This window comes from Aptenodytes forsteri, unplaced genomic scaffold (genome assembly GCF_000699145.1).
Source record: "Aptenodytes forsteri isolate BGI_AS27 unplaced genomic scaffold, ASM69914v1 Scaffold287, whole genome shotgun sequence".
In the NCBI taxonomy this organism is placed as follows: Eukaryota; Metazoa; Chordata; class Aves; order Sphenisciformes; family Spheniscidae; genus Aptenodytes; species Aptenodytes forsteri.
The window spans coordinates 373,420-393,469 of record NW_008794854.1 but is presented as its reverse complement, the minus strand read 5'-3'; the positions used below and the strand labels follow the sequence as shown (position 1 = coordinate 393,469).

Sequence of the window (20,050 nt, the reverse complement as noted above, 5' to 3'; positions counted from 1 at the left end):
TTGTAAAAACATTTTTTGTTGTCTCTAATGACAGCGGCCAGATTGCGTTCTAGCTGGGCTTTTGCCTTTCTCATTTCCTCTCTGCGTGACCTAACGAGATCCCTGTACTCTTCTTGAGTTGCCTGCCCCTTCTTCCACAAGTGGTAAACTCTCCTTTTTTTCCTGAGTCAAGATGTTCCAAGTAGTAACAATAGAAATGAGATTTAGTGCCAGAAGACAGACTATTCAAGAGGAAAGGTCCAAAAGATACCTGAAGGGCAAGGTGACTCCTATTGCAATGAGAAGACAGGAGGCTGGGATGAGAGATACAAAGGTGAAATAAAAGGCTGTTAAGTACCAGTGAGACCTGAGGTTTGGGGGGGAAGAAGCTGTGCCAGGTACAGTAAGAAGAGATCGTGATCACCAAGATTACTAGGTTTTTAAGATATATGACAACATTTGCTCACAGACAGTGAAGAGGAAAGGGCAGGAGGGCTAAGTGAAGAGGCAAAAATCTACATTGCCAACCAGGTCAGTTCCCTACGGACAGGGTGGCTGGCCTGGCTGAGAGAGCAGGGAAAAACAGATAAGCCTCATTAAAGAGTCCAGTCAATTCAAGGAGAAACGGCCTGGGCCTTTCCTGTAAAAGGGCCATGCGTATGTAATTGCCTCATTACAAGCCTGACACAGCTGCTCGCAGACAGGCCAAGCAGCCAGCATGGAAATAATTTCAGGCAGCAGGAAAAGGCTTGTGGATAAAGTTGATATCTGGCTGAATGCAGTCATACCCAGCCACACAAGTGGAGAAATAATGAAAGGCACAGAGGCTGTGCCCACACAACCAGTATGGCAGCCTTTCTCTGGAGCAGCTCCTTGCAAGAGGGGTTTTCCTGTCACCCGAAACAGCACCAACTTCAAAAACTCATCTGTACTGGGTTTTAAGCCCAGGCATACCACACGGGGTTCTCCCTTCTGAGTCTTTGAGGTGCACTAGTGTCTCCGTTCAGGACTTTGCTGTGATGAGGGCAAGACATGCCTTTTTAAAGGAGGCTGAGATATTTAAGATGCTACAGCTTCAAGAAAAAAAAAAAGAAATACAGCAAGATTCAAAAGCTGGTAGTTTACTATGTGGCTACTGTAGGTGGTGATGTATTTCAAACCATCTAACTACTACCCAGCAGTAACGTGTACGCTGCAAACTGGAGCTGAGTCATCAGTAACCTTAAGCACTGAGATACAAAGACGCAACTAGTTTAATAAACATCTCTGCAATTACTAAGTTTGACTACACTAGAAGACTAGATTAATGTGTCCCCTCCCTTTATGAAGTCCTGGGAACGTAGTGTCCTACTATTTCCTTTGAGTTAATTTGTCTGTTTTAAAAATATTGGCTATATTTATCTGGAACAAACAGTTTCAAAATATTACTTTTCATTTTTTTGCTCATTATAATGAGCATTTGGCCTTAAAAGAACAATATTGATGTTGCAGAGCTCTTGTCTTGCTCCAAGTGAACACCAGTGACACATCTGCAGACTTTTTCTATCAAGTTTACAATAACTCTAAGTGTTTTTGGGGAAATACCTTGTGCCTCTAAAATATGAGTGCTGCCAGTGAGCAAGAATCCTGCAGCAGATACACTGAGCGTTCCTATTACTCAAGATTATGAAAATTTGGATTGGGATGCCGAAAACAAGGTCCCTTACTCTGAAATGTCCAGTCAAATACAGCCCTCGGCTCCTTTCTCAAAGAAGGTCACAATGAAGGAGGCTAGTGGGCATTAACTTGGCAGCAGGATTTCAGAGTCATCTGAGAGCCAATGCACCACTTTCCTAAACAACTGAAGATCCCCACTGTCTTTCAAGCAGCACCACTTTTCATTTCTCCAAACTTAAATTAGATGAACACCTACACAGCTTTCAACTTAGTTCAGGAAGACCTCTGGCTTTTCTGGTGTGTCAGGCAGGATGGATAGTCCTGTCATTAACTCCTCCTCTCCGTCTGATGGGAGCCCTCTAGCAACAAAAGTTGTCTGAAAACTTGGTTGATACAATCAGACATGAGCTACTGCAGATATATGAAATACAGATAATATACATGAAAGGCAACTGGGGGAAAGAAAGGGGTTATTTCTCAGAAATTATCCATTGAATGAGGTTGTGAGGTTTCATTCATTGAACGAAGTTGATGAGGCTGTGTTGTTTTAGGAATCCACAAACACTCCAGATGTGGAATAGCTCCTTTGGAGCCAAGAGCTGATCTCTACCCCTGGTAGAGTGATGCTGATGTCTTAATCTACAGCTGACAACAGCTGTTACCAAGATGGCGGTCTGGCTGGACTGGAGCGTACTGCTTCCCATGTGTCTTTAGCAGCTTGTACAACCAGTATCTGGGATTTGTCCTTGAGATACTCACACTAGTAGCAAATGTGGTGGAGGGGTGAGGTGGTAGTTCTGAAGAAGAGCGGTGATGGCCACCATAAGACGTAGCTGCTTTCCTAGTGCACTGTTTGCACCAGCTGCTCGTACAGAGCTCTGTTCCTGTCCAGGGTTTTCCCCAGGATCCTTCTCAGCTTCCCAACATTTCCCTCTCAGACATCTGTTTTTCTTAATGGTCTGGGAAAAGTACACAGCCTGTCAACTTTCCCCAAATTAATTGGTGCCTCTCTGTGTGTACTTCCAGGCCTTGTTCTGGGGAGCTCTTGCTGCTCTAGAAGGATGAGGGGTGAGCTAATGGAGGAACAACTGGCAAAACCTCCCAGGCTGCCCGCAGGGAGAGGGGAAGTAATGCAGTCTGTGGGGCAAGTGCATCCCATCTCATACGAGGCCAGTCTCCTCAACTAAGGCACAGGGGAGAGAGATGGCCAGGAAGGCTGGGCGTGTGTGCATACTATTTGAGAGTGGGGAATAAAATGCATGAACCGTGGTTATCTGATACGGGCCTCTGAGATGAACAGCTTTCCATTGGTTAAAATGTGCCTTGCAGAAATCATTATTTTAAACCACCCAAATCATAGTGTTGCTTTAACACTGTAGTGTTGCTACAGTAGCCCTGTAGCCATAGACACGATGCGAGGCTGCACCCTGCTCTCACCTACAGACATGGAGACGCTTGGGCAGCTGCTCTGGAGGAAACAAGCTGAGAGAATGGAACAGTCCCTGTAGCAGGAAAGGTGTCAGCCCGATGAATCACCTTTCAACTGCTGTTCACTTCAGCTTCTCCCTTGCTTGTCTCACGTGGCGTGAGGAAAAAAGCCCTGCTTTTAGCAGAGGTCTGAAATAAGATGAACTTCAACAGGAGGAGGCTCAGATGCAAGATGCTTCAGGTGGGACGAGGAAGGGACTACTCTTGGACTGACATAAAGGTTAAAGAGGATGAACTTTAAGCAGGTGCATGTGCAGTCTGCATTAATTATCTAATCTGAAGCTATGCAGAAGGTCAAATTAGAAACTGAAGTCACTGAACTGTCAAAGAAGGGACACAGAGAACGTAAGAAGCAGGGACAGTTCAAAATACTTCAGTTAAAAGGTTTAAGTGGACTGTGATACCTGCCCATTTAAACTCAACACTAGAGACAGTCTAGTTGTAGCAGCACAGGGATTGAACTCGTCTTCATTTATCATGCTGGGAACAGAAAATCAGAAGGGTAAATGAGCCTACACAGAGCTCCCAACTGCTGCAGCTTCCAGGACTCATCAGTTAGGACTGTGCTATCTTTGCAACACATTGCTATTAAATTAGGTCTACACTGGATACAGGCAGGTCAGAGAAGGAGGTTCATATTTATCTGAGCCAGGAATTTAGTTGAAAAAGATACGCAGATATGGAGCGGAGGAAAGTGATAGTAAGCACGCAGCTAGCAGCCAGTTTGAGGTGTGAATGCTAAGCTATATCCACAGAGATGTCTTTTTAGCTGGACTGTGGAAGGCCCAGCAGCCCCACCGGCACTGAGGATCCGGGTCTGCAAGGCTGCTTTCTCAGCAGCTGCCCTCCCTTCAGCTCCGTCCGGAGTCTTCAGTTTGCGAGACCCCTGAAAACCAGGCCCTACACTGGGCAAACCAATCCAGGCAGCTGTAATTTGCAGTTACATTTGAAAATGCCTGTCTGAATTTTCAGCCCAGTCTGGATCAGCTCTCATGATGCATCAGGAATTTAGTGATTTCCATAGGTAAATGACTCTACTATATACCCTAAGAAAAACGCACACAAGTAATTTCTGAGCTGCAGCTTAGCCTTTGACATGGATTTTTTCTGTGATCTGAGAAAGATAATTATCTCTGTTTCTGAGTTAACTTGTTTATAAAATTCTCCCAACAACTCTGTAAAGGAGAAACCTAATGTTTGCAAGAGCTTTGAAGTACCCTACCTACTTCAGTGCTCTATTTCTTTTTCCTGACGGCTGCTTGAAACTCTTACGTGTTCTTTCCGTGGCAAGAAGGGGGACTAAGTTCCTTCAACCTCAGGCACAGCTTCTCCAGGTTAAAGCTGGGCCACCGGAACCAGGTGCACAGGAAGCATGGGCTCAGTGCCTGCACGCCACTTGCTCACTGAGTAAATCGGCACTAGGAAGCTCTGGCCAGCATGTCACTGAATTCATGGACCTTAAAATAAAAGGTGTTGAGAAGAAAAATTATATTCAACTTACAAGAGAATGATCCAGCAATTTTTGAGTTGCAGAGCAGAGGCAGAAGAAATAAAGTATGACATTTTCATTACTTGATAGCTTTTCTTTCCCATGGGCTGCAAAAAGTAAAGGCTTCCAGCTTTGGCCTTTGAGAATCTACAGGCTAAACTGGTGCTTGCTACAGAGGCTCAAAGAGCTGCTATAGATGATGCACACTTCAGTTTGCTGGATCAGAGTGTGAAGCTGCTCCAGGGGATGGACCCTGTAAGACTGGACCTCGAGCAGCAATACTCCTGAGCAAAGCCCTGCAGGGCCTGGCATGGAGAGCATCGCTGGTGGGTCACCCACATCAGGTGCTTGAGGTCAGAAGTGGAGTAGTGTGATATGCCAGTGCCAAGGACAGGGACTGGGGTGGGAGGGCAGAGTCAGGGAAGGTGAGTCCCGTGCTCGGTGCATCCAAAGAGCAGGGCCGAGAAGAAACTCCTTGGTGGCTGTAGGCAAAGGCTTCCTGAGGTGTACAGAGCAGGACTTGATATTACATGAGATTAGAAGTCCTGATATGAGTGGAAAAGGCAGCTTTGCATTGAGCTGGGAGATGAAAGAGAAGGTGCTAAGACTGTCTCCTTTCTAAATGGGTGACCCGTCTGGCTTGTTACCTTTATGTCTCCTGTCACCTCATGCTCCAGCGTATTCAGCAATCCATCCCTTTTCTTCCACTCTCTTCTCTTTAGACACCTAAAGGACCGGTGTGCATGCCTGTACTTGTTTGCATGGACAGCCCCTCTGCCTCTAGCTGGGAATGAATACCTTGAAACTGGGAATGAAAACACTGGGTTTTCATGGAGGGACAGTGTTGACAACTCTGTGCACTTTGTAAAGACTAAGTAGGAAACCAAATTATACTGTGCATGTTTCACAAGTTAAACACATGCTAGCTGCAGGGCCCAAGGGGTGAAATTCCTAGGAAACCTGGCACACAAGCTCAAGTGTGTGTATATGAAAAGGGAGGAATAAAGTGGACCTGTTTCATCTGAACTTACATCAGGGGAACATGGTACTCAGCAGAAAGGAATTTCAAGACGATTGACTTGAATAACCCATGACTGCTGTCACAGTACACAGTTTTAAAGGATAAAGAAACTCATTCTTAAAACAGGAAAAAAGAATACAAAGACAATTGGTTTTGTGTTTTACACAGGCAATAAAAGAACAGTTCCCAGACTCTTGCAGATGTGATGCCAGTTTATTTTGTCTTAAGTTTCCCAGAGGCAGAAGTTTGCAGGGCTTGAACAATGTGGTGTAGCAGGAAGGAATCAGAAACGCTTTTGGGGCCTGATGCTGAATAGCCACTAGCTTCTGCTAGCAGCTCCATACGTGGAAGGACTGCAGAAACAGTATGGTCCTGCCCCTCTGGTGGCCCCATCGATACTATTGCTTGAATGCAATAGAAGATCGCTCCTGCCATTATCTTTCTAATGCTCTGTCCAGTCTATTTTTGAATCTCTCACAGGAAAGAGGTTTCCACTACATTTGGTTTCTACTATACCATTCCAAACCCTGCCAGACCTCACTGCTAGAAGTCCTTCCTGCTATTTGGTGAGATATACATCTGCCCTTTAATTGGATCCCATTATTCCTAGGTGCACTGCTTTTACGATGCACTAATTCTGTTTCCTCTGTGTTAAAAGTTTTAGACTACTGTCCTCTGTCTCACTGCAAAGCCACACTGATTGGTCTAACTCCATTATTCTGAGTCAGCTTTCCCTCGCCTTTGCACTTTTGTGTCTCTCTCTGAACAACAAGGCATTGGTCTGCATCCTTTAGATAGCAAGGCTTTCCAAACTGCACGCGTTAATTCTCTGTGCTTGAAAAGCTGTGATCTATGTGAGCAATGTATTTCTTGCCTTAAGAAGCAGCATGTAGCTCGGTTCAGTGATAGAGCATGAGGGAAAGGTATTATATTTTGTGAAGTACTTCAAGATGCTCGGAAAAGCACCACTGCGTGCCACAGCTACCAACCTGTACAAAGGTACAATTTGAGCCGCAGTCCGATCATGTTGAGAGCATGCACTTGAGAAGCCTGACATGAACAGTGGCTTTGTTGAAGCTGGAAGTGGTAAATCAATATATTTGTAGATTGGCCACTAGTCATCCACACTGACCAAAACACTGTGTGCATCTCGTTACAAAGGGTAAACAGGTTTATTTGCATAAGGACACTTGCATGCAAAAACAAGCTTACCGCCTTGCTGCCTGTTGTGTGGGTTTTGAGCTTTTAAAATTTGATGCTGAAGAACAAAAGAAAAAGGGCATACATCTATACCAGCTGCCAATCTGGCAGGTGAGGTCTGCATCTTTGTTTTTAGCAAGTGATGTGCTCGTATCTGACAAGAATTTGGTCTGATGTCTTTTTTTCTTTCTAAGAGGTGAAAACTTCATTTGGCACTAATGTGCTTTGTCCTTGTCAGTACATTACCGGACCCATATACTGGCAATAAGATATCATAAAGATATGCCTCAGAGTTGATGTTAACGTAAAAGCGTTTCTGGCATAAGACTCATAGCTGGATATGCTGTGGCTTGGATGAAGTGAGACTTAAATCTGTGCTTACGCGAGACTCCATAAGAATAAAGTGCCTCTGACAATAACTAGGTGTGAAGCAACTGTGCAGGGAGTGTGTAATAGTAACTTCTCCTTACACAACAGATCTCCTGTCTCTAGACCAAATTCATCCTTACGCGTGCCATGTTGCAAGCTGCTAAAGGCATATAATTGTCTGTAAGTCACCAAGACAAGCTGTGTATCTGCAGTACTACAGCACCTACAGATAGCAAGAAGGCTTCACAAGTAAAAAAGACAAGTCCTCCAAACAGGTTCTCTTGCTGCTGGGTACAGCTGCCATCTCAGGTCCCAAACTCAGGCTGTAGAGCTGGTGTTTTAGGAAAGGGAGCATCCACCTCTCTACAACTGTTAACCAACCACTTGGAAACAGAGAGGAAAACCACCCCTAGTTTGTATGGGCTTGGTCATTTCCATGACGAAAACCAGCAGAATTTCCTAGCAGCACCTATTGATAAAGCAATGCTGATGTTTTCCCCTGTTCTTCAGATAAGCAGATCCTGGGAATGTATGAGAGAAGGTATGCATAATATGCCGCTCAACAGTAACACGTCCTGCCAATTAGACTGTGGAATACAGGAAAGAAAGCTTTTCCAAAACGCTATCACCGTGACCTGGGATACTCAGGCACCCAAAGGTTAAAATGGGGAGTGAGGGAGAGGAGGGGCTCAGAAGAATCATCCCTTCTCCAGCGACACAGGAAAAGCTTTAATTCTGCAAGCCATTTACTCTGGGGTCTCCACTAGGTACAAGTAAGGGTCACAGCACAGCCCATGGGGTTTGGGTTTGTTCCTTTCTGTTCTTCAAGAGGGAGGCCTCATCCAGTCACTGGGATGTAGAAGTCTGGCAAAACTGATCCTTTCCAGGATCCTCTGCTGCAGACATGCTATTTACTGTCAGACAAGTCCTAAATCTTCCCAGACCTAAGGAGTAAAATGGGGTCATATGGTACCTCTCCTAGTGAATTACATACTCTTCCCTTTATCTACACAGACACTCTGCATGAATGTGTCATTTTGATGAGTTTGGGAGGAAACATTGAAAACAAGTGTATTTGAGGTTAAAATGTTCTGTTAAGCAAAAAGAAAAAAGAAAAAAAGAAGAGTGGAAAAGGAACGTTTTAACTTTTGGAATGAAAGCCAAGCAGCAGAGCTTCCTGAGAAAGGGAAATTGTTTCCTGGCAGAGCTAACCATGGCGTCATGCCTGTACTTAATCTTGGATCCACAGCTGCAAGGGTGGGCAGAAACCTCGCTCAGCCTGGCTCACCTCTGCGTGGCTTACTGTCCTGCTGCTCTGAGGACCATAAAGGTTACCAATTTCAGCCCTCTTGGCAGCACTGTACCAAGTACCCTTTCTTCCATCCCCTCCACTTCAGTCCTCTTGGGTGACAGGTCACATATCCTTAGTGCAGTTTTCCTAGGGACAGGGTAAGTGCCCATGCTGAAAGCAAGCTGCCCGGTAGTTTGGGCAAGGGCATCATTCCCCATGGCTCCAGGAAGGATGCAGCAGTTGGGATATTAGACCTGGAAATGTGCTCAGTCGCGATGTCTGGCTGACCACAGCACAAAGGAAGCAATGGCTTCTGACCTTGCCTGTTGAGGGAGGGGACGTGTTTGAACCCCAGGAGGTTTCTGCAGGCTCCCAGTGGGACAGGGAACAGAGGACTCGGAAGAATTTTCTCCACACTGCTCTGCTGCTCACTAGAGGAATGGGGCAGGACCCAGGGCCTCTTTGTGGCCTCCCTCACCTGACACAGGCGGGAGCTTTACTGAAAAGAGCAGTGGCCCCATCACTCCCCAAATGTCCCAGGCGAGGACATTGTGGTGTAGGGAGAGCACAGGGCCTGGGGCTGGAGCCGTGTCCAGTAGGTTGCCCAGAAGGGAAGTGGCGAAGTAGGCAGAGAACTGCTCTCAGCCCTGGAAAAGCTTTCCCTCTGCTGAGCCAGTGTAGCAACAGGCAAAATGAAGATCTAGCAGGAGCTAGTTGCAGAAAAGAGACATGGGAATGGAGATGTCACAGAAAGAAATGAAATCTGTTGGTAGGCACAAAGAAGAGGGGAGCCTTCCCAAAATAAACCTGGTTGCTGCACCTTCGCAGCTTAGGGAACACATCACTCCATAGGGAGCCACCAAAGTGAAACTCAGTCTTGGATTGCTTTGCCTTGCTGGGGAAGCAAAGTTCAAATGTCTCCGTGCTCCCAAGCTCCTAGAGAGAGGCTGGGAAGGGGAATGCCATGACTGCTGTTGAATATGGGCTGCAGAAAGCCACAAGCACTTTCAGTGGATGCCTTAACTCACAACATCTGCAGCAAGGTTTGGTACAGCTGTGGGAATTAGACAGCTTGGACCAAATCTGAAGACGTAAACTAACAAACCAGCACAATAATTTCTGATCCTTTTTGTACCGTGAGTGCAAAGAAGGTTTAGTGGCTGCTTTTTTACAAGTGGCTTAGCTTTCAACAGTGACAGCTTTACACATTTTTAATATGAACTCCTCATGTTAACAATCTGCAATATAAGCTTCATGATTTCAAGTTCTTTTCATCAGTCCTAACACTGGAAAGAAAACTGATTCTCAAATCTATCTTGCATCAAGAAGCTGGGTCTTCACAAAAAAACCCTGAAGATCGGCAGACTCACAAAATTACATGAACTGCAAGAAAGGGGTTTTGCTGCCGTTTTCTCCCTCTCCGGGATCTTAAATGGTTACACTTACTGCTTTCAACATGGCATGTTCCTGACAGCAGAATGGCTAAGACTGTAGGTACAGCAAAGGAGCAGCAAAACCACACGAACCACCCTAAGAAAGCGATTCTAACTATCTTGCTTCTGTGGGTTTTTCAAAAATAGGGTCTTCCTGCCAGAGACATGATGGAAATCAGCTGGCGAGGTCAGCCCTCTGCCCTTTTTTCCCTAATGCTGGTAATCCTCATGTGTCCCACTAGAGCAAAGAACTTGCCAGTTATGCCAGCAGGAAAGCACAGAGCAGCTCTGCCTGCCACTGATGAAGCAAATGGGGAAATGACAGAACTTCTCGTTCCTGTTGCACTGGACCATTAAATCTGTTTTTCAAAGCAAAAGACTGTAGCGAGTCTCTGGGTCCTGCTCACGCTGCCTGTGAAAAGCTCTCAGGAAGAAACAGAGCAGAGAATTGGCAGGTGGGAACTCAAGACTTTCTTCTTGGCTCTATTTTGGCCTAATATCTTCTTACCTTTGGGGCATTAACCACCTTTTTGGAGGGTTGGGGGAGGAAGGGAAGACCAAGTGCACTACTTAAAAAATGTCTTGGGAGTTGAGATGTTTTAAAAATAAGAATAGATGCAGCAATCTACAGATGATCAGAAAACAAAGTAACATAGGGAAAAAGTGGGAAATAGAGGTAAAGGAACAGAATCAAGAGCCAGAAAGTCTTAGGTTAAATACTTCAGAGAAGCTTCTTGAGCATCAGACCTGCCGTATGTGTCACACGTGTCTCCCAAAAGGAAATGGCAGGTCCGTCCCTTTTTACTCTGAAACACTGCTGCGGCAGACAACAGAAAATACTCGAGGGGTGCAGTCCTCCGTGAGTGGAGAGGAGAGGGGGTGGGGGAGAGTGTCCTCAACATGACAAAATATCTGCTTCAGCCCTCATTTAGTCTTTGCTCCAAATGTGGCTTTCTGTGCACAGCAGTTAAATTAAGAGCTCAACTCCCCTTCCCCTCTGAGACGTCACAGGATACTACACAGCGAAAAAGAATAAAACAAGCATTAACGGTTACTGATCCAGGCTCTGTCAAACCTAAAAACCTTTATAAAGCTATCTATTTGTCATGCCACATGTAGTCTGTGCTGAGTTGGTTTGATCACTGCTTGGTCCTTCTCCACACCAAAATCTGTTTAGATAGTCTGTTGAGGACATTTCTTGTCATGAATATGCCTGATCTTCATCCTCGCATGTAGGGCAGGCCAGCACAGATAACAAGGACTGCGATGTTAGTACCTGGGCGTTATCAGAACTGCCCAGATGAGCTATGCGCTGGAAATCTTCAAAGAAAAACTGTAGTGGTGCCTCAAGCACACTGTTCCCTGGCTTTGTCGCGTGTCCCCTGCTGTTGGGGCTGCACCGACACAGGAGAAGCTTCTCTGGGAAGATAACATAAAGTGTTTAGTGTTTAGTAAGATCTGTGTTTAGCTGAAATACCAAAAGTCCTCTTTCGTCATTTGAGGTTTTGCCAATGTTGTAATCGCCTTTCTATCTCCCGTGCTCCTCCTAAAAATAAATATTTTTTTTCCTCTGCCACTTAAAAAACTGTTTGAAAAGCTAATGAATCCGGTCTGACATGAGGGAAGCAAGCACCATCGCTCCCATTTGATATGAATGGGAAAAGACGCAAGGGGAGGTGAACTGCCTTGCCCGAGGGTGCTACACAGGAGAAGGCTTGGACTTAAACGCCAGGGAAGCCTGACTCCTGCTTCTACACCCCTGTCCACCAGCCATATGCCCACCCAGAGACAAGAGCTCCGACTCTCCTGAAGCACAGGGACACAGCATGGAGAAAGGCACAGGAAACCCTCTGGGGATGCACTAGCCCCGGTCCTCTTTCCTGAACCCAAACGCTCTATCGATAATGAAAGTGAGACTGCACAATCCACGTGAAATGGGGGGACACACCACTTAGGGTCCAAATCACAGCTGCTGCTGCATGGGTTGGGTAGGAATCAACCCCAAGGAGTCCACTAACTTTGTACGGTTTGTTCACTTTTCCCTATGTCCCCATTTTTACTGAATTTTTAAAACCTCCTTTCAAAATGATACCTTTTAAAATGTAACTCTCTTTCCCACCTCAGAGACTAAAAAAGTAAATGGCAGTCCTTCCTCGTTCCCCTTTCACGGATGTAATTTCTCCACATACCATCCCCCCTACTTTCCAAATCTGGACTAAAACCTGCAAAACATTCTGAGGTGCATGGCAGGGGCTGGGGTGGGTGCAAAAAGACATTTATCTGAGCCTCAGCAAAGAGATATTTTGAGCTGCCTTTAGTGAGAAATTGCTTTGCAAGGTGGAGCTAATGCAGAGCGAGGAGCCAGTCCCAAGCTAGTGGAAATAAAAGTTTTCTTTACCTCCATGTCCTGCAAGAGAGAGGTGTCCTCGGGGCAATCTTTCTTCCCCACCCCTTTCCCTCTTATCTGTGGGAAAACTCCAGCCGAGCCAGAGCAAAATCGCGCCGCTGTGGAGGGTATGTAATATCCAAGCTCCTGCTCAGCTTGAAAACTGACAGCCCAGCCAGTGGCCCTGCACTACGAACAAGGAAGAAGGGCGGGTGGGTGAGAGGAAGGGAGGGAGGGGAGAGGAGAGGGAGGCAAGGCAATCGGGGTTTAAATTTAGACACAAATCTAAACAGATACTGTCCTTCCCGGCGTGCTGGGCTCATGAGACAACAAGCAGCAAACTGCTGCTGTGCCCAAACTTGGGGACACCATATGCGCATTTTGTCCCTTCCTTTCTTTCTCCCCTTCATATTATCTAGCACCTTATCTTTATTTTTTTCCTCCCCTGCCCCGTTTTGCCTCTATTTCTCCCCGTGGCTTGCAGTTGCTCCCCCGCTGTCTCTGCCTGGATCTCTCCCCCTGTCCACTCTTCCCTCTCCAAGTCTGCGGGGTCTCTTCCTTGCTGTTTATTTGCGAGGAGGATCTTTTTTCCTCTACCTGCAGCTTCCCTTCTCTCTTCCTTCACACTTTTATGTAATTTCAGTCAGCAGTGGACTTATTTAGAGTGGTTAGAGGGGCAGAAGAGGAGCAGAGAGCGGGTGATTATTGTGTTTGAACAGAATTTGAGGCTTTGGTGTCCTGGCGCACAGCTGGGACTCACAGGATGTCCCAGGGAAGACAATAATAGCAGCAGCACTACTGTGCCGCTGGGTGATTCCCCAACGAGAGATCAGGGCTCCACTGTGAAGGGCGCTGCACAAATGTGGGCACAAGCAGAAGGACCCCATGCAAGGTGTCACTGGCTAGCTGTAAAGGAGGACTAGCTCTTTCCACCCTGAACTCGTGTCTCGCGCTACCAGGTCAGAAGGTGTGGGATGTTCTTCTCTCCCTTCACAGGGAAGGACAGACTTGTGCACTGGAAGTGAGAAGCTTCTGTGGTGGTAGAAAAATTGAGTTGGGAGAAAATAAGCCTCCGGAATGTTTTGCTACGGTTTCCCTTTCCATTCAGATTGCAGTGTTGTAAACTAGACATCTCGTTCCCGTTTTAGCAACTGTTTGCATATGCCGCTTCTCAAGAATTTCAGTCCCCACCTCTTGAGAGCAGGGTGGTGCAGAGGAATTTGGAAACACTCCCTTTGTCTTCTGCTGGCTCCCGTGCCTTGCATGCAGCTACAAAGTGACACCATGTCATGTCATCATTTTGGGATGATACCTCGGGGGCAGAATAGGGTTAAAGCATTTTTTCTCAAAGGAATGCATACTTTTCCTTTGCAGTGTTGTGTCACAAGTCCCTGCCGGCTATGGAGGAAAATACTCCAGAATGGATTTAAATGTGACTGTCACGATATCCAGATTATTGTTACCAATAAATTGTCTCGACATAGTTGTTCTTACAGTATTGTTAACTGTTGCTGTACTGCATGCTGTAGGGCTCCTGTGGTTCTTTAGAAAGTATAGGAATTAGCAGATTTAAATCATGATCTCATTATCTCCCAAGTTCAATATACAATGGCTAGTCAGTCCTTAGCCAAAAGAATGATACGCTGAGTTGCTGCAATCTGGAGATTGGTCAAGAGGACTAATTAATCTTCTGTGGCTGAAACACTGGATTAGTTGAAAACCCTCTACTGTAAACAACCAGAAGATGCTGCAACTATAAATATAAGAGAATAGATTAAGAATCTGAAAGAAATTCCTTCTTGATTGGAAATCGTATTCATTTCTTAAAGTCCTGACAATAGTACGTTAGGAGAGGGGATAGGAACTGAACTGACGAGAAGGAGGGTGAGGCGGGGAGGGCAGGATGCTTCGGCTGCCCATGCTTTGCCTGCTCTCAGGACAGAAGGAGGATTTCATGCTTAGGGTTTTCACGGTGGGCATTGGTCTCAAGTGTCATTTTCAACGTGTCTGCCACGTAACAGACCGTCAAAATCGCATAGCTCGATGGTTGCTTCATGCCGCTCAGGGTCTATTTCAGTATTTTCTTTCTGCTTTCAGGGGTTGTACTCTGTGGAGGAAACTGTTTGCTTGAGTCTACAGAAAAGGAAACTGCTAGGCAGAGATAGTATCACTTTACCCGTACTAATAAAGCAAAGGTAGTTGCAGCTGCCCCGCTACAATTCTTCACTCTGTTTATTTCTGCTCCCAAGTATCTTGCCACAAGGCAAATCTTTTCTGCCAGCAGGATTCCCAAATGCCATTGCTATGAGCATGGCACACAGTACTCGGTTTATTAATGCTAAATCTCAGGAAAGAAAGCTTTTGGGGGCATTTGAAACTTTGACTCAGATATTCGTGTCCACAGAGCTCTCTCATTTGGGTGTGTCTGTGTGGGTGCTGAATCTGGGAAGGTGTATTTGCGGATGGGTGGTGGATGAGCAAAGGGTGGAGTGAGCTGTGGGTCCCTGCAAGACAGATTGAATCTCTCTACTTTGTTAAGGCATTTGTTGAGGGTTTAGGAGAGCTCGCCTGTCAGTGCCAGTATCTGAGATTGTTCTGTCCACCCATCTGTCTGGACTTGGCTGCTGCTATCCACATCATTTTCCAGAATTCATACTATTAACCAGCAGCTGTTACCATGTTGGGCTTTTGACCCCCTGAAAATGGGGGCTCAACCCTTCCTGTTCCCATTCGAGCAACTCAATTCTCAACTGAAAAAAAGGGGGATAAGGTAACCACAGAAAAAAAGCACTTGCATTTCAAAGATCAATCAAGTCTAAAAGCCAACATCCTGTTTTGGTTGGTTTACATGGCAGCTCCTCCGACAATGGCAAGCTGACAGGAAGCGAATGTGAACAGCGTTTTCTATGGGAAACTTGCTTTTTGAACCCACCATTCTGCTAACTGTGTTCTGAAGTATCTGCTCCCACCAACCCTGCCCTCGCCCCTCAGCATTAAACTAACGCTGCAGATGCTAAGCCTCACCCTCCTCTTCAGGGAGTTATCAGCAGGAAATGAAGTCAGCTGGAACGCTTTGTACCATTGACATTTTTTGCTCTAATTCTGCAGCTGCAGCGAAGAACGTCTGAGAGCACACACGCACACACGTGCTCACATGCCAGCGCTCGTGCGTACACACGGACTGGCGTGCCAGGCACTGTGCACCCCTGGGAATTGATGTCGATGGGAAAGCCCCATCACCAAAGATGCTTGAATTAAATGAAAGGGCACAGTTATAAGTGATTCTTGCTAAGCTGTATTGGACAGGGAGTGCGAGACTTTGTGTGTTGCGGAGTGGCCACATAAAAAGTAGGTGATAGAGACTAGCTGAAAGGTTGACTCATTTACGTGATCCTGACTGTCAGCCTGAGCCTGAGTGCTAACATCATGGTTCAGATTAACCAGGCTTCTTAACTTCTAGGCTCTGGGCAAAAGCCTGTCCCTAAGCGGAGTAAAGTTAGGAAAATGCTGCACGGTATAGGGACCGTTTCACCTGCGATGCTTTGCCTGAGTGGCTCTGCTCTTAGTAACAAGAGCACACTGAGGTAGACCACCCTCATTCATACCAGGCCACCTGGGGCTGGCGGGTGGTGTACAGGTAGCTAGGGTCATCTCTTGCAGCACTTGAATTTCTTTGGAGACCTCTGCTGACCCACCTGACTTCAGAGAACAAACTGAGCTGGGATACTAAGAGGTATGGCTGCATTCCATTATTCTAATACAGTGATGGGACAAGTATTACCAGCGTCAGCCATTGCCAGCCTATTTCTAGACTGAACAATTCCTCTGCCAGTTACTAGTTTTAATACGCAACAAGGCTTAATATAAACAAACAAAAAGTTACAATCAGAACATGGTGCTGACACAATCCCTGGTACCCACGCTCGATACAACCATGTTTTTGATTACGTTATTCTCAGGCCACTCCTACTGCCCATCTCTCAACGTCCTAGAGAGCGGTGTCACAGCTGGCCCTCGCAACAGCTTCCTCTGCATGCAGCCCAAGCTCCGACTGAACAGCAAGGTTTTCTGACTGAAAACTGAACAACATTCCTGGTCCCTAACAGGTTTTGCACAGAGGAAGCTTGCATTGCCACTGCCTGTGTGGTGGCTGTTAAAAAGGTAAAAGGACTTTTAGCTGAATGCCAGGCTAGTACTATATTCATTTTACCTATCTTTTAAAAAATACACAGATGAAAGGGGCAGAAGCTAAATTCCCAAGCAAGTTAATTTGGGAACTTTGAGAACGAGAACAAATAAATGCATTATGCACAAGCACGCAACACCTTTTTGTGTTCAGCAAATGTGTGCCATTTCATAATAGTAGTAGCGCTGCATTGTTCGGCAGGGCTGATATCTCCTCAGGAGGATATCTAACCAACATTTTTAGAAACAATTTGCATGATGGGTCTCACGTGGCACCAAGCGTTGGCACTTCAAAGCACTGAGGACTTCAGCTTTTGCTAGAGCTGACTCACAGGTCAGTCTCTTCTGTCAAATGCAGCGGCAAGTCACTTTAATCACTCTGGCACTCTGGCTGTCATTTGGATGCGGAGAGCTGGCCTGGCTCAGAAATCAAGCACTACACACAGCGAGACTGCGCAGCCCACAAGTGTTATCCGGACAAAGAAAGGTTTCTGTTCATGAACAGACTGCATGATCTAGATAGGAAGCCTGGCCCAGCGCATAGCTAGACTGTGTGTCTGAAGAGAAACCTTGCCCAGCCCATCCAACAACCATGCAATCTAATGAGAGAGCTGGCTCAGGGCAAAACCAGCTATGAAGAGGGCAGACAGAGCATGATGATACACTAGCCAGGATGGAGACCTTGCCCACTTTCTGGCTAAAATACACCTTCTCCAGAGACATAGCCCCCACACTCAGCCTGCGGCCCATTGCATGTAAACCACACTGAAATTAAGATTGTTCCATGAACTGGCCAATCCCTGGAGGGAGTAAACTGGCTCAGTCTATGGTGAGATATTACTGTCTATTTACTGTTTTTGTGCTGTAAATGAGAACATCAGTTGAAAAGGAGAACTAGTGGCTAGCAATACTTGACCTTGTTATGCAAGGATGCTGGGAGCCCACAGACATATTGCACCACAACAGAGAGAATCCTTCTCCTTTCTCTGAGATCTAGCTGAGGAAGTGAGAGAGCCTGGGGATTTACTTCACAGAACACATCCTTTCAGAGCAAGCTGAAAGAGTTAAAGACCTTATCCCTCACCCTACAGGTTCATCCCACGCTACCCATCCAAGAAAGAGGGGACCCCTTCGTTCAGTGCAATGTGCAAGACAGTCCATACGCCGGTGTGCACTGCCCACTGCAGAGAGTACTCAGCCTAATAAATCCTGTTCTCCACAGCAGAGAGCCAATGCTATTTGCTTCCATAAATCCTGTTGAGCGCAGAATTCCCACCAGACTCATCAGCCCAAATCCTGCAGGCGGGCTGGGGTTGGGCAGCAGCACCCCTTGGCGGCTGCGGACCGGGATGGCTGTGGATGTGCCGCAAGGCTGGAGGGGCAGGGGGAGGCGAGGAAAACTTGGCAGACTTTGTTTGGACGGATCGTTTTCTCTTGGCCCCTGAGATCCTGCTGTATGGTCCCAGTGGTGGCAGGGGGAGTGCGGGATGATCTTCCACACTCTCTACAAGGTTCACTTTGACTCTCCTGCTGCAGGGGCTGTGCGGCTCCAGTAACGCGCACCCTTCCTGGTGAAGGAGGGACGGCCACGTTCGGCAAATACATACATCTAAACTGCAGGACATAAAAGCTTTCCCCCTTTCTGCGTTTGCTTTTTTCTGAAACAAAATAAAAGAAAAAAGAATTGCCAGCTCTGCTTCCCACATCCTCTTTATCTTCTTTCCTTTCTATCCTTTTATTTTTGCCCTGTGGCACATGCTGTAACTTCCACATACTCTCCATGACATCCCTTCTTTCCTGTGCTGATCCCACCAACCATCTCCTGTCTGCTCTCTGTCACGCTCTCCTGCTGCCCAGTAAAATTATTCACACACTCATCCCCCCACCTCCCTCTACCACTCGTCCCTTTGACTGCATCAAGTAAACACTGACACCCCACCCCCCAGGTTCTCAGAGGGGAGGACTGCTTGAAAACAGAGAGAAACAAGCAGTTTCTGTGTATGCATGCACATGTTGTTGGGGAGAGAAAAGAGGAAGCTATAATGTCTCTCTCTCTTTTAGCTAGAAAAATCTCTAACGAAAAGAGTTTGTAGCAGTTTGTCTTCCTCATCCCCTTCTCCTTCCTAAGCCGTTTCCTCTAGACCATTTTCGTCCCTTTCGTCCACACTCCTTTCACTCCTGCAGAACGGCTACTGTCTTTTTCCCTTCAACACGTTCCACTCCTGCCCCTCATCTAAGTATATTGCATAACCCTACATACATAAAGACAACCTTTCGCGCAGTCTTTTCTCTCACATCTCACTCCTTTTCTTGCCGCTTTTCTCCTTAGCACTCTGCCCTGAAATATCACTTGTCCTCTATCACAAACGAGGCTGCTTGTATTGCTTTGTTGCTGGAGCAGTTGCTACTCGCAAGCTCAGCTACCTACCCGAGGTGAGTGGCTGTACATCAGCGGTTCAGAGAAGCCTGCGGTTCAGAGAAGCCTTTTTTTTTTTTTTTTTTTTTTTTTTTTTTTTTTTTTTTTTTTTTTTTTTTTTTTTTTGCTTTTTGGTTATAACAAAACAGGTTTCTCCTGAGCATCGCCAGGAGAGTGCAGCAGTGGAAGGCTCCATGTGTTGGTGCCCCGGAGGGAAAGCCAGGCTCTCGGCCCACACTCTGCAGGCAAGGGGAATACTGGAGGAAAAATTATTTTGTTCTGCCTGTACACAGCAGGACAGTATGTAAATGGTAGGGAATGGATGCATGGTGTGTTTTCCTTCCTGAATGCAGCCCGACAAAATGATTCATCTGGCCTGCTATAAGCTATGGGTGCTATGGGGCACCCGGGGGCAGATGGCAGTTACACAAAGTTAATTTGGGTTTCTCTGTCCTACATTGCTATGCACGTACTGTAGACATACTTGGTCAGATTGAAGTGGAAAAACGGAAATCTCCCATCTTTTAAGAAAAGTTGAATCAAGTCTCAGTATTACCCCAGGTAAAAACATTTCTTTGTACAAATCTTTATAAAGTGACTGAGCACAAGGTGACGGGTAACAAGAGGCGTACCTCAGTATTTATTTCTGTAAGTAATGCACTGAAGGCCAGGAGGTTGTTCAACTAGCAAAACCAAGTCTTGTAGAAGAGAGGGTTTTGACATACGTCCTGCAGTTTGCAAGTGGCAAGACGTGAGCTATGCCTAGTGGCAAATGATCCTGTCAGCTTTACAGTCCTGAAGAGTTTCAGATAGACCCTGCTCGTTGTAACTAAATGGCAAGGCTTTCCTCAAGGAAGGCGGGACACAGACGCTTGCCACGACACGGAACCAGCCTTTGAGATCGATTTAGCAGTAGCCAGGGACAGCGGGGCCGACAGTGCCACAGCCGCCCTGCGGACCCGACTGACCTCCCTGGCCAGACAAACCAGGGCCAACGCCAGGGGACGGCTGCTGGGCGCCGCGCTGACGCCACGACCCATGCCGGGTCACTCGGACCCTGCAACACGGGTCGGCTCCAAGCGAGCGGGTGCCAGCAGGCGGGCAGAGCCATTCTGCGGGGCTGGCTCTGCTTCAGCT

The 20,050-nt window shown here is 46.6% G+C and overlaps 2 protein-coding genes across 2 annotated transcripts in view; one reads left to right on the top strand and one right to left on the bottom strand.

Moving 5' to 3' along the window:
- Positions 1 to 12,497, bottom strand: part of RCSD1 (RCSD domain containing 1) — a 37,665-nt gene extending 25,168 nt beyond the window's left edge. The window contains exon 1 of the mRNA XM_009274563.2: positions 12,325 to 12,497. Within this exon, the coding sequence (XP_009272838.1) occupies positions 12,325 to 12,330 (6 nt within the window). The 5' untranslated portion in view covers positions 12,331 to 12,497. The remainder of the gene's footprint in view (positions 1 to 12,324) is intronic.
- A 5,349-nt stretch (positions 12,498 to 17,846) lies between these two features.
- Positions 17,847 to 20,050, top strand: part of CREG1 (cellular repressor of E1A stimulated genes 1) — an 8,877-nt gene continuing 6,673 nt past the window's right edge. Inside the window, exons 1-2 of the mRNA XM_019470816.1 lie at positions 17,847 to 17,868; positions 19,767 to 19,981. Of these exons, the coding sequence (XP_019326361.1) occupies positions 17,847 to 17,868; positions 19,767 to 19,981 (237 nt within the window). The remainder of the gene's footprint in view (positions 17,869 to 19,766; positions 19,982 to 20,050) is intronic.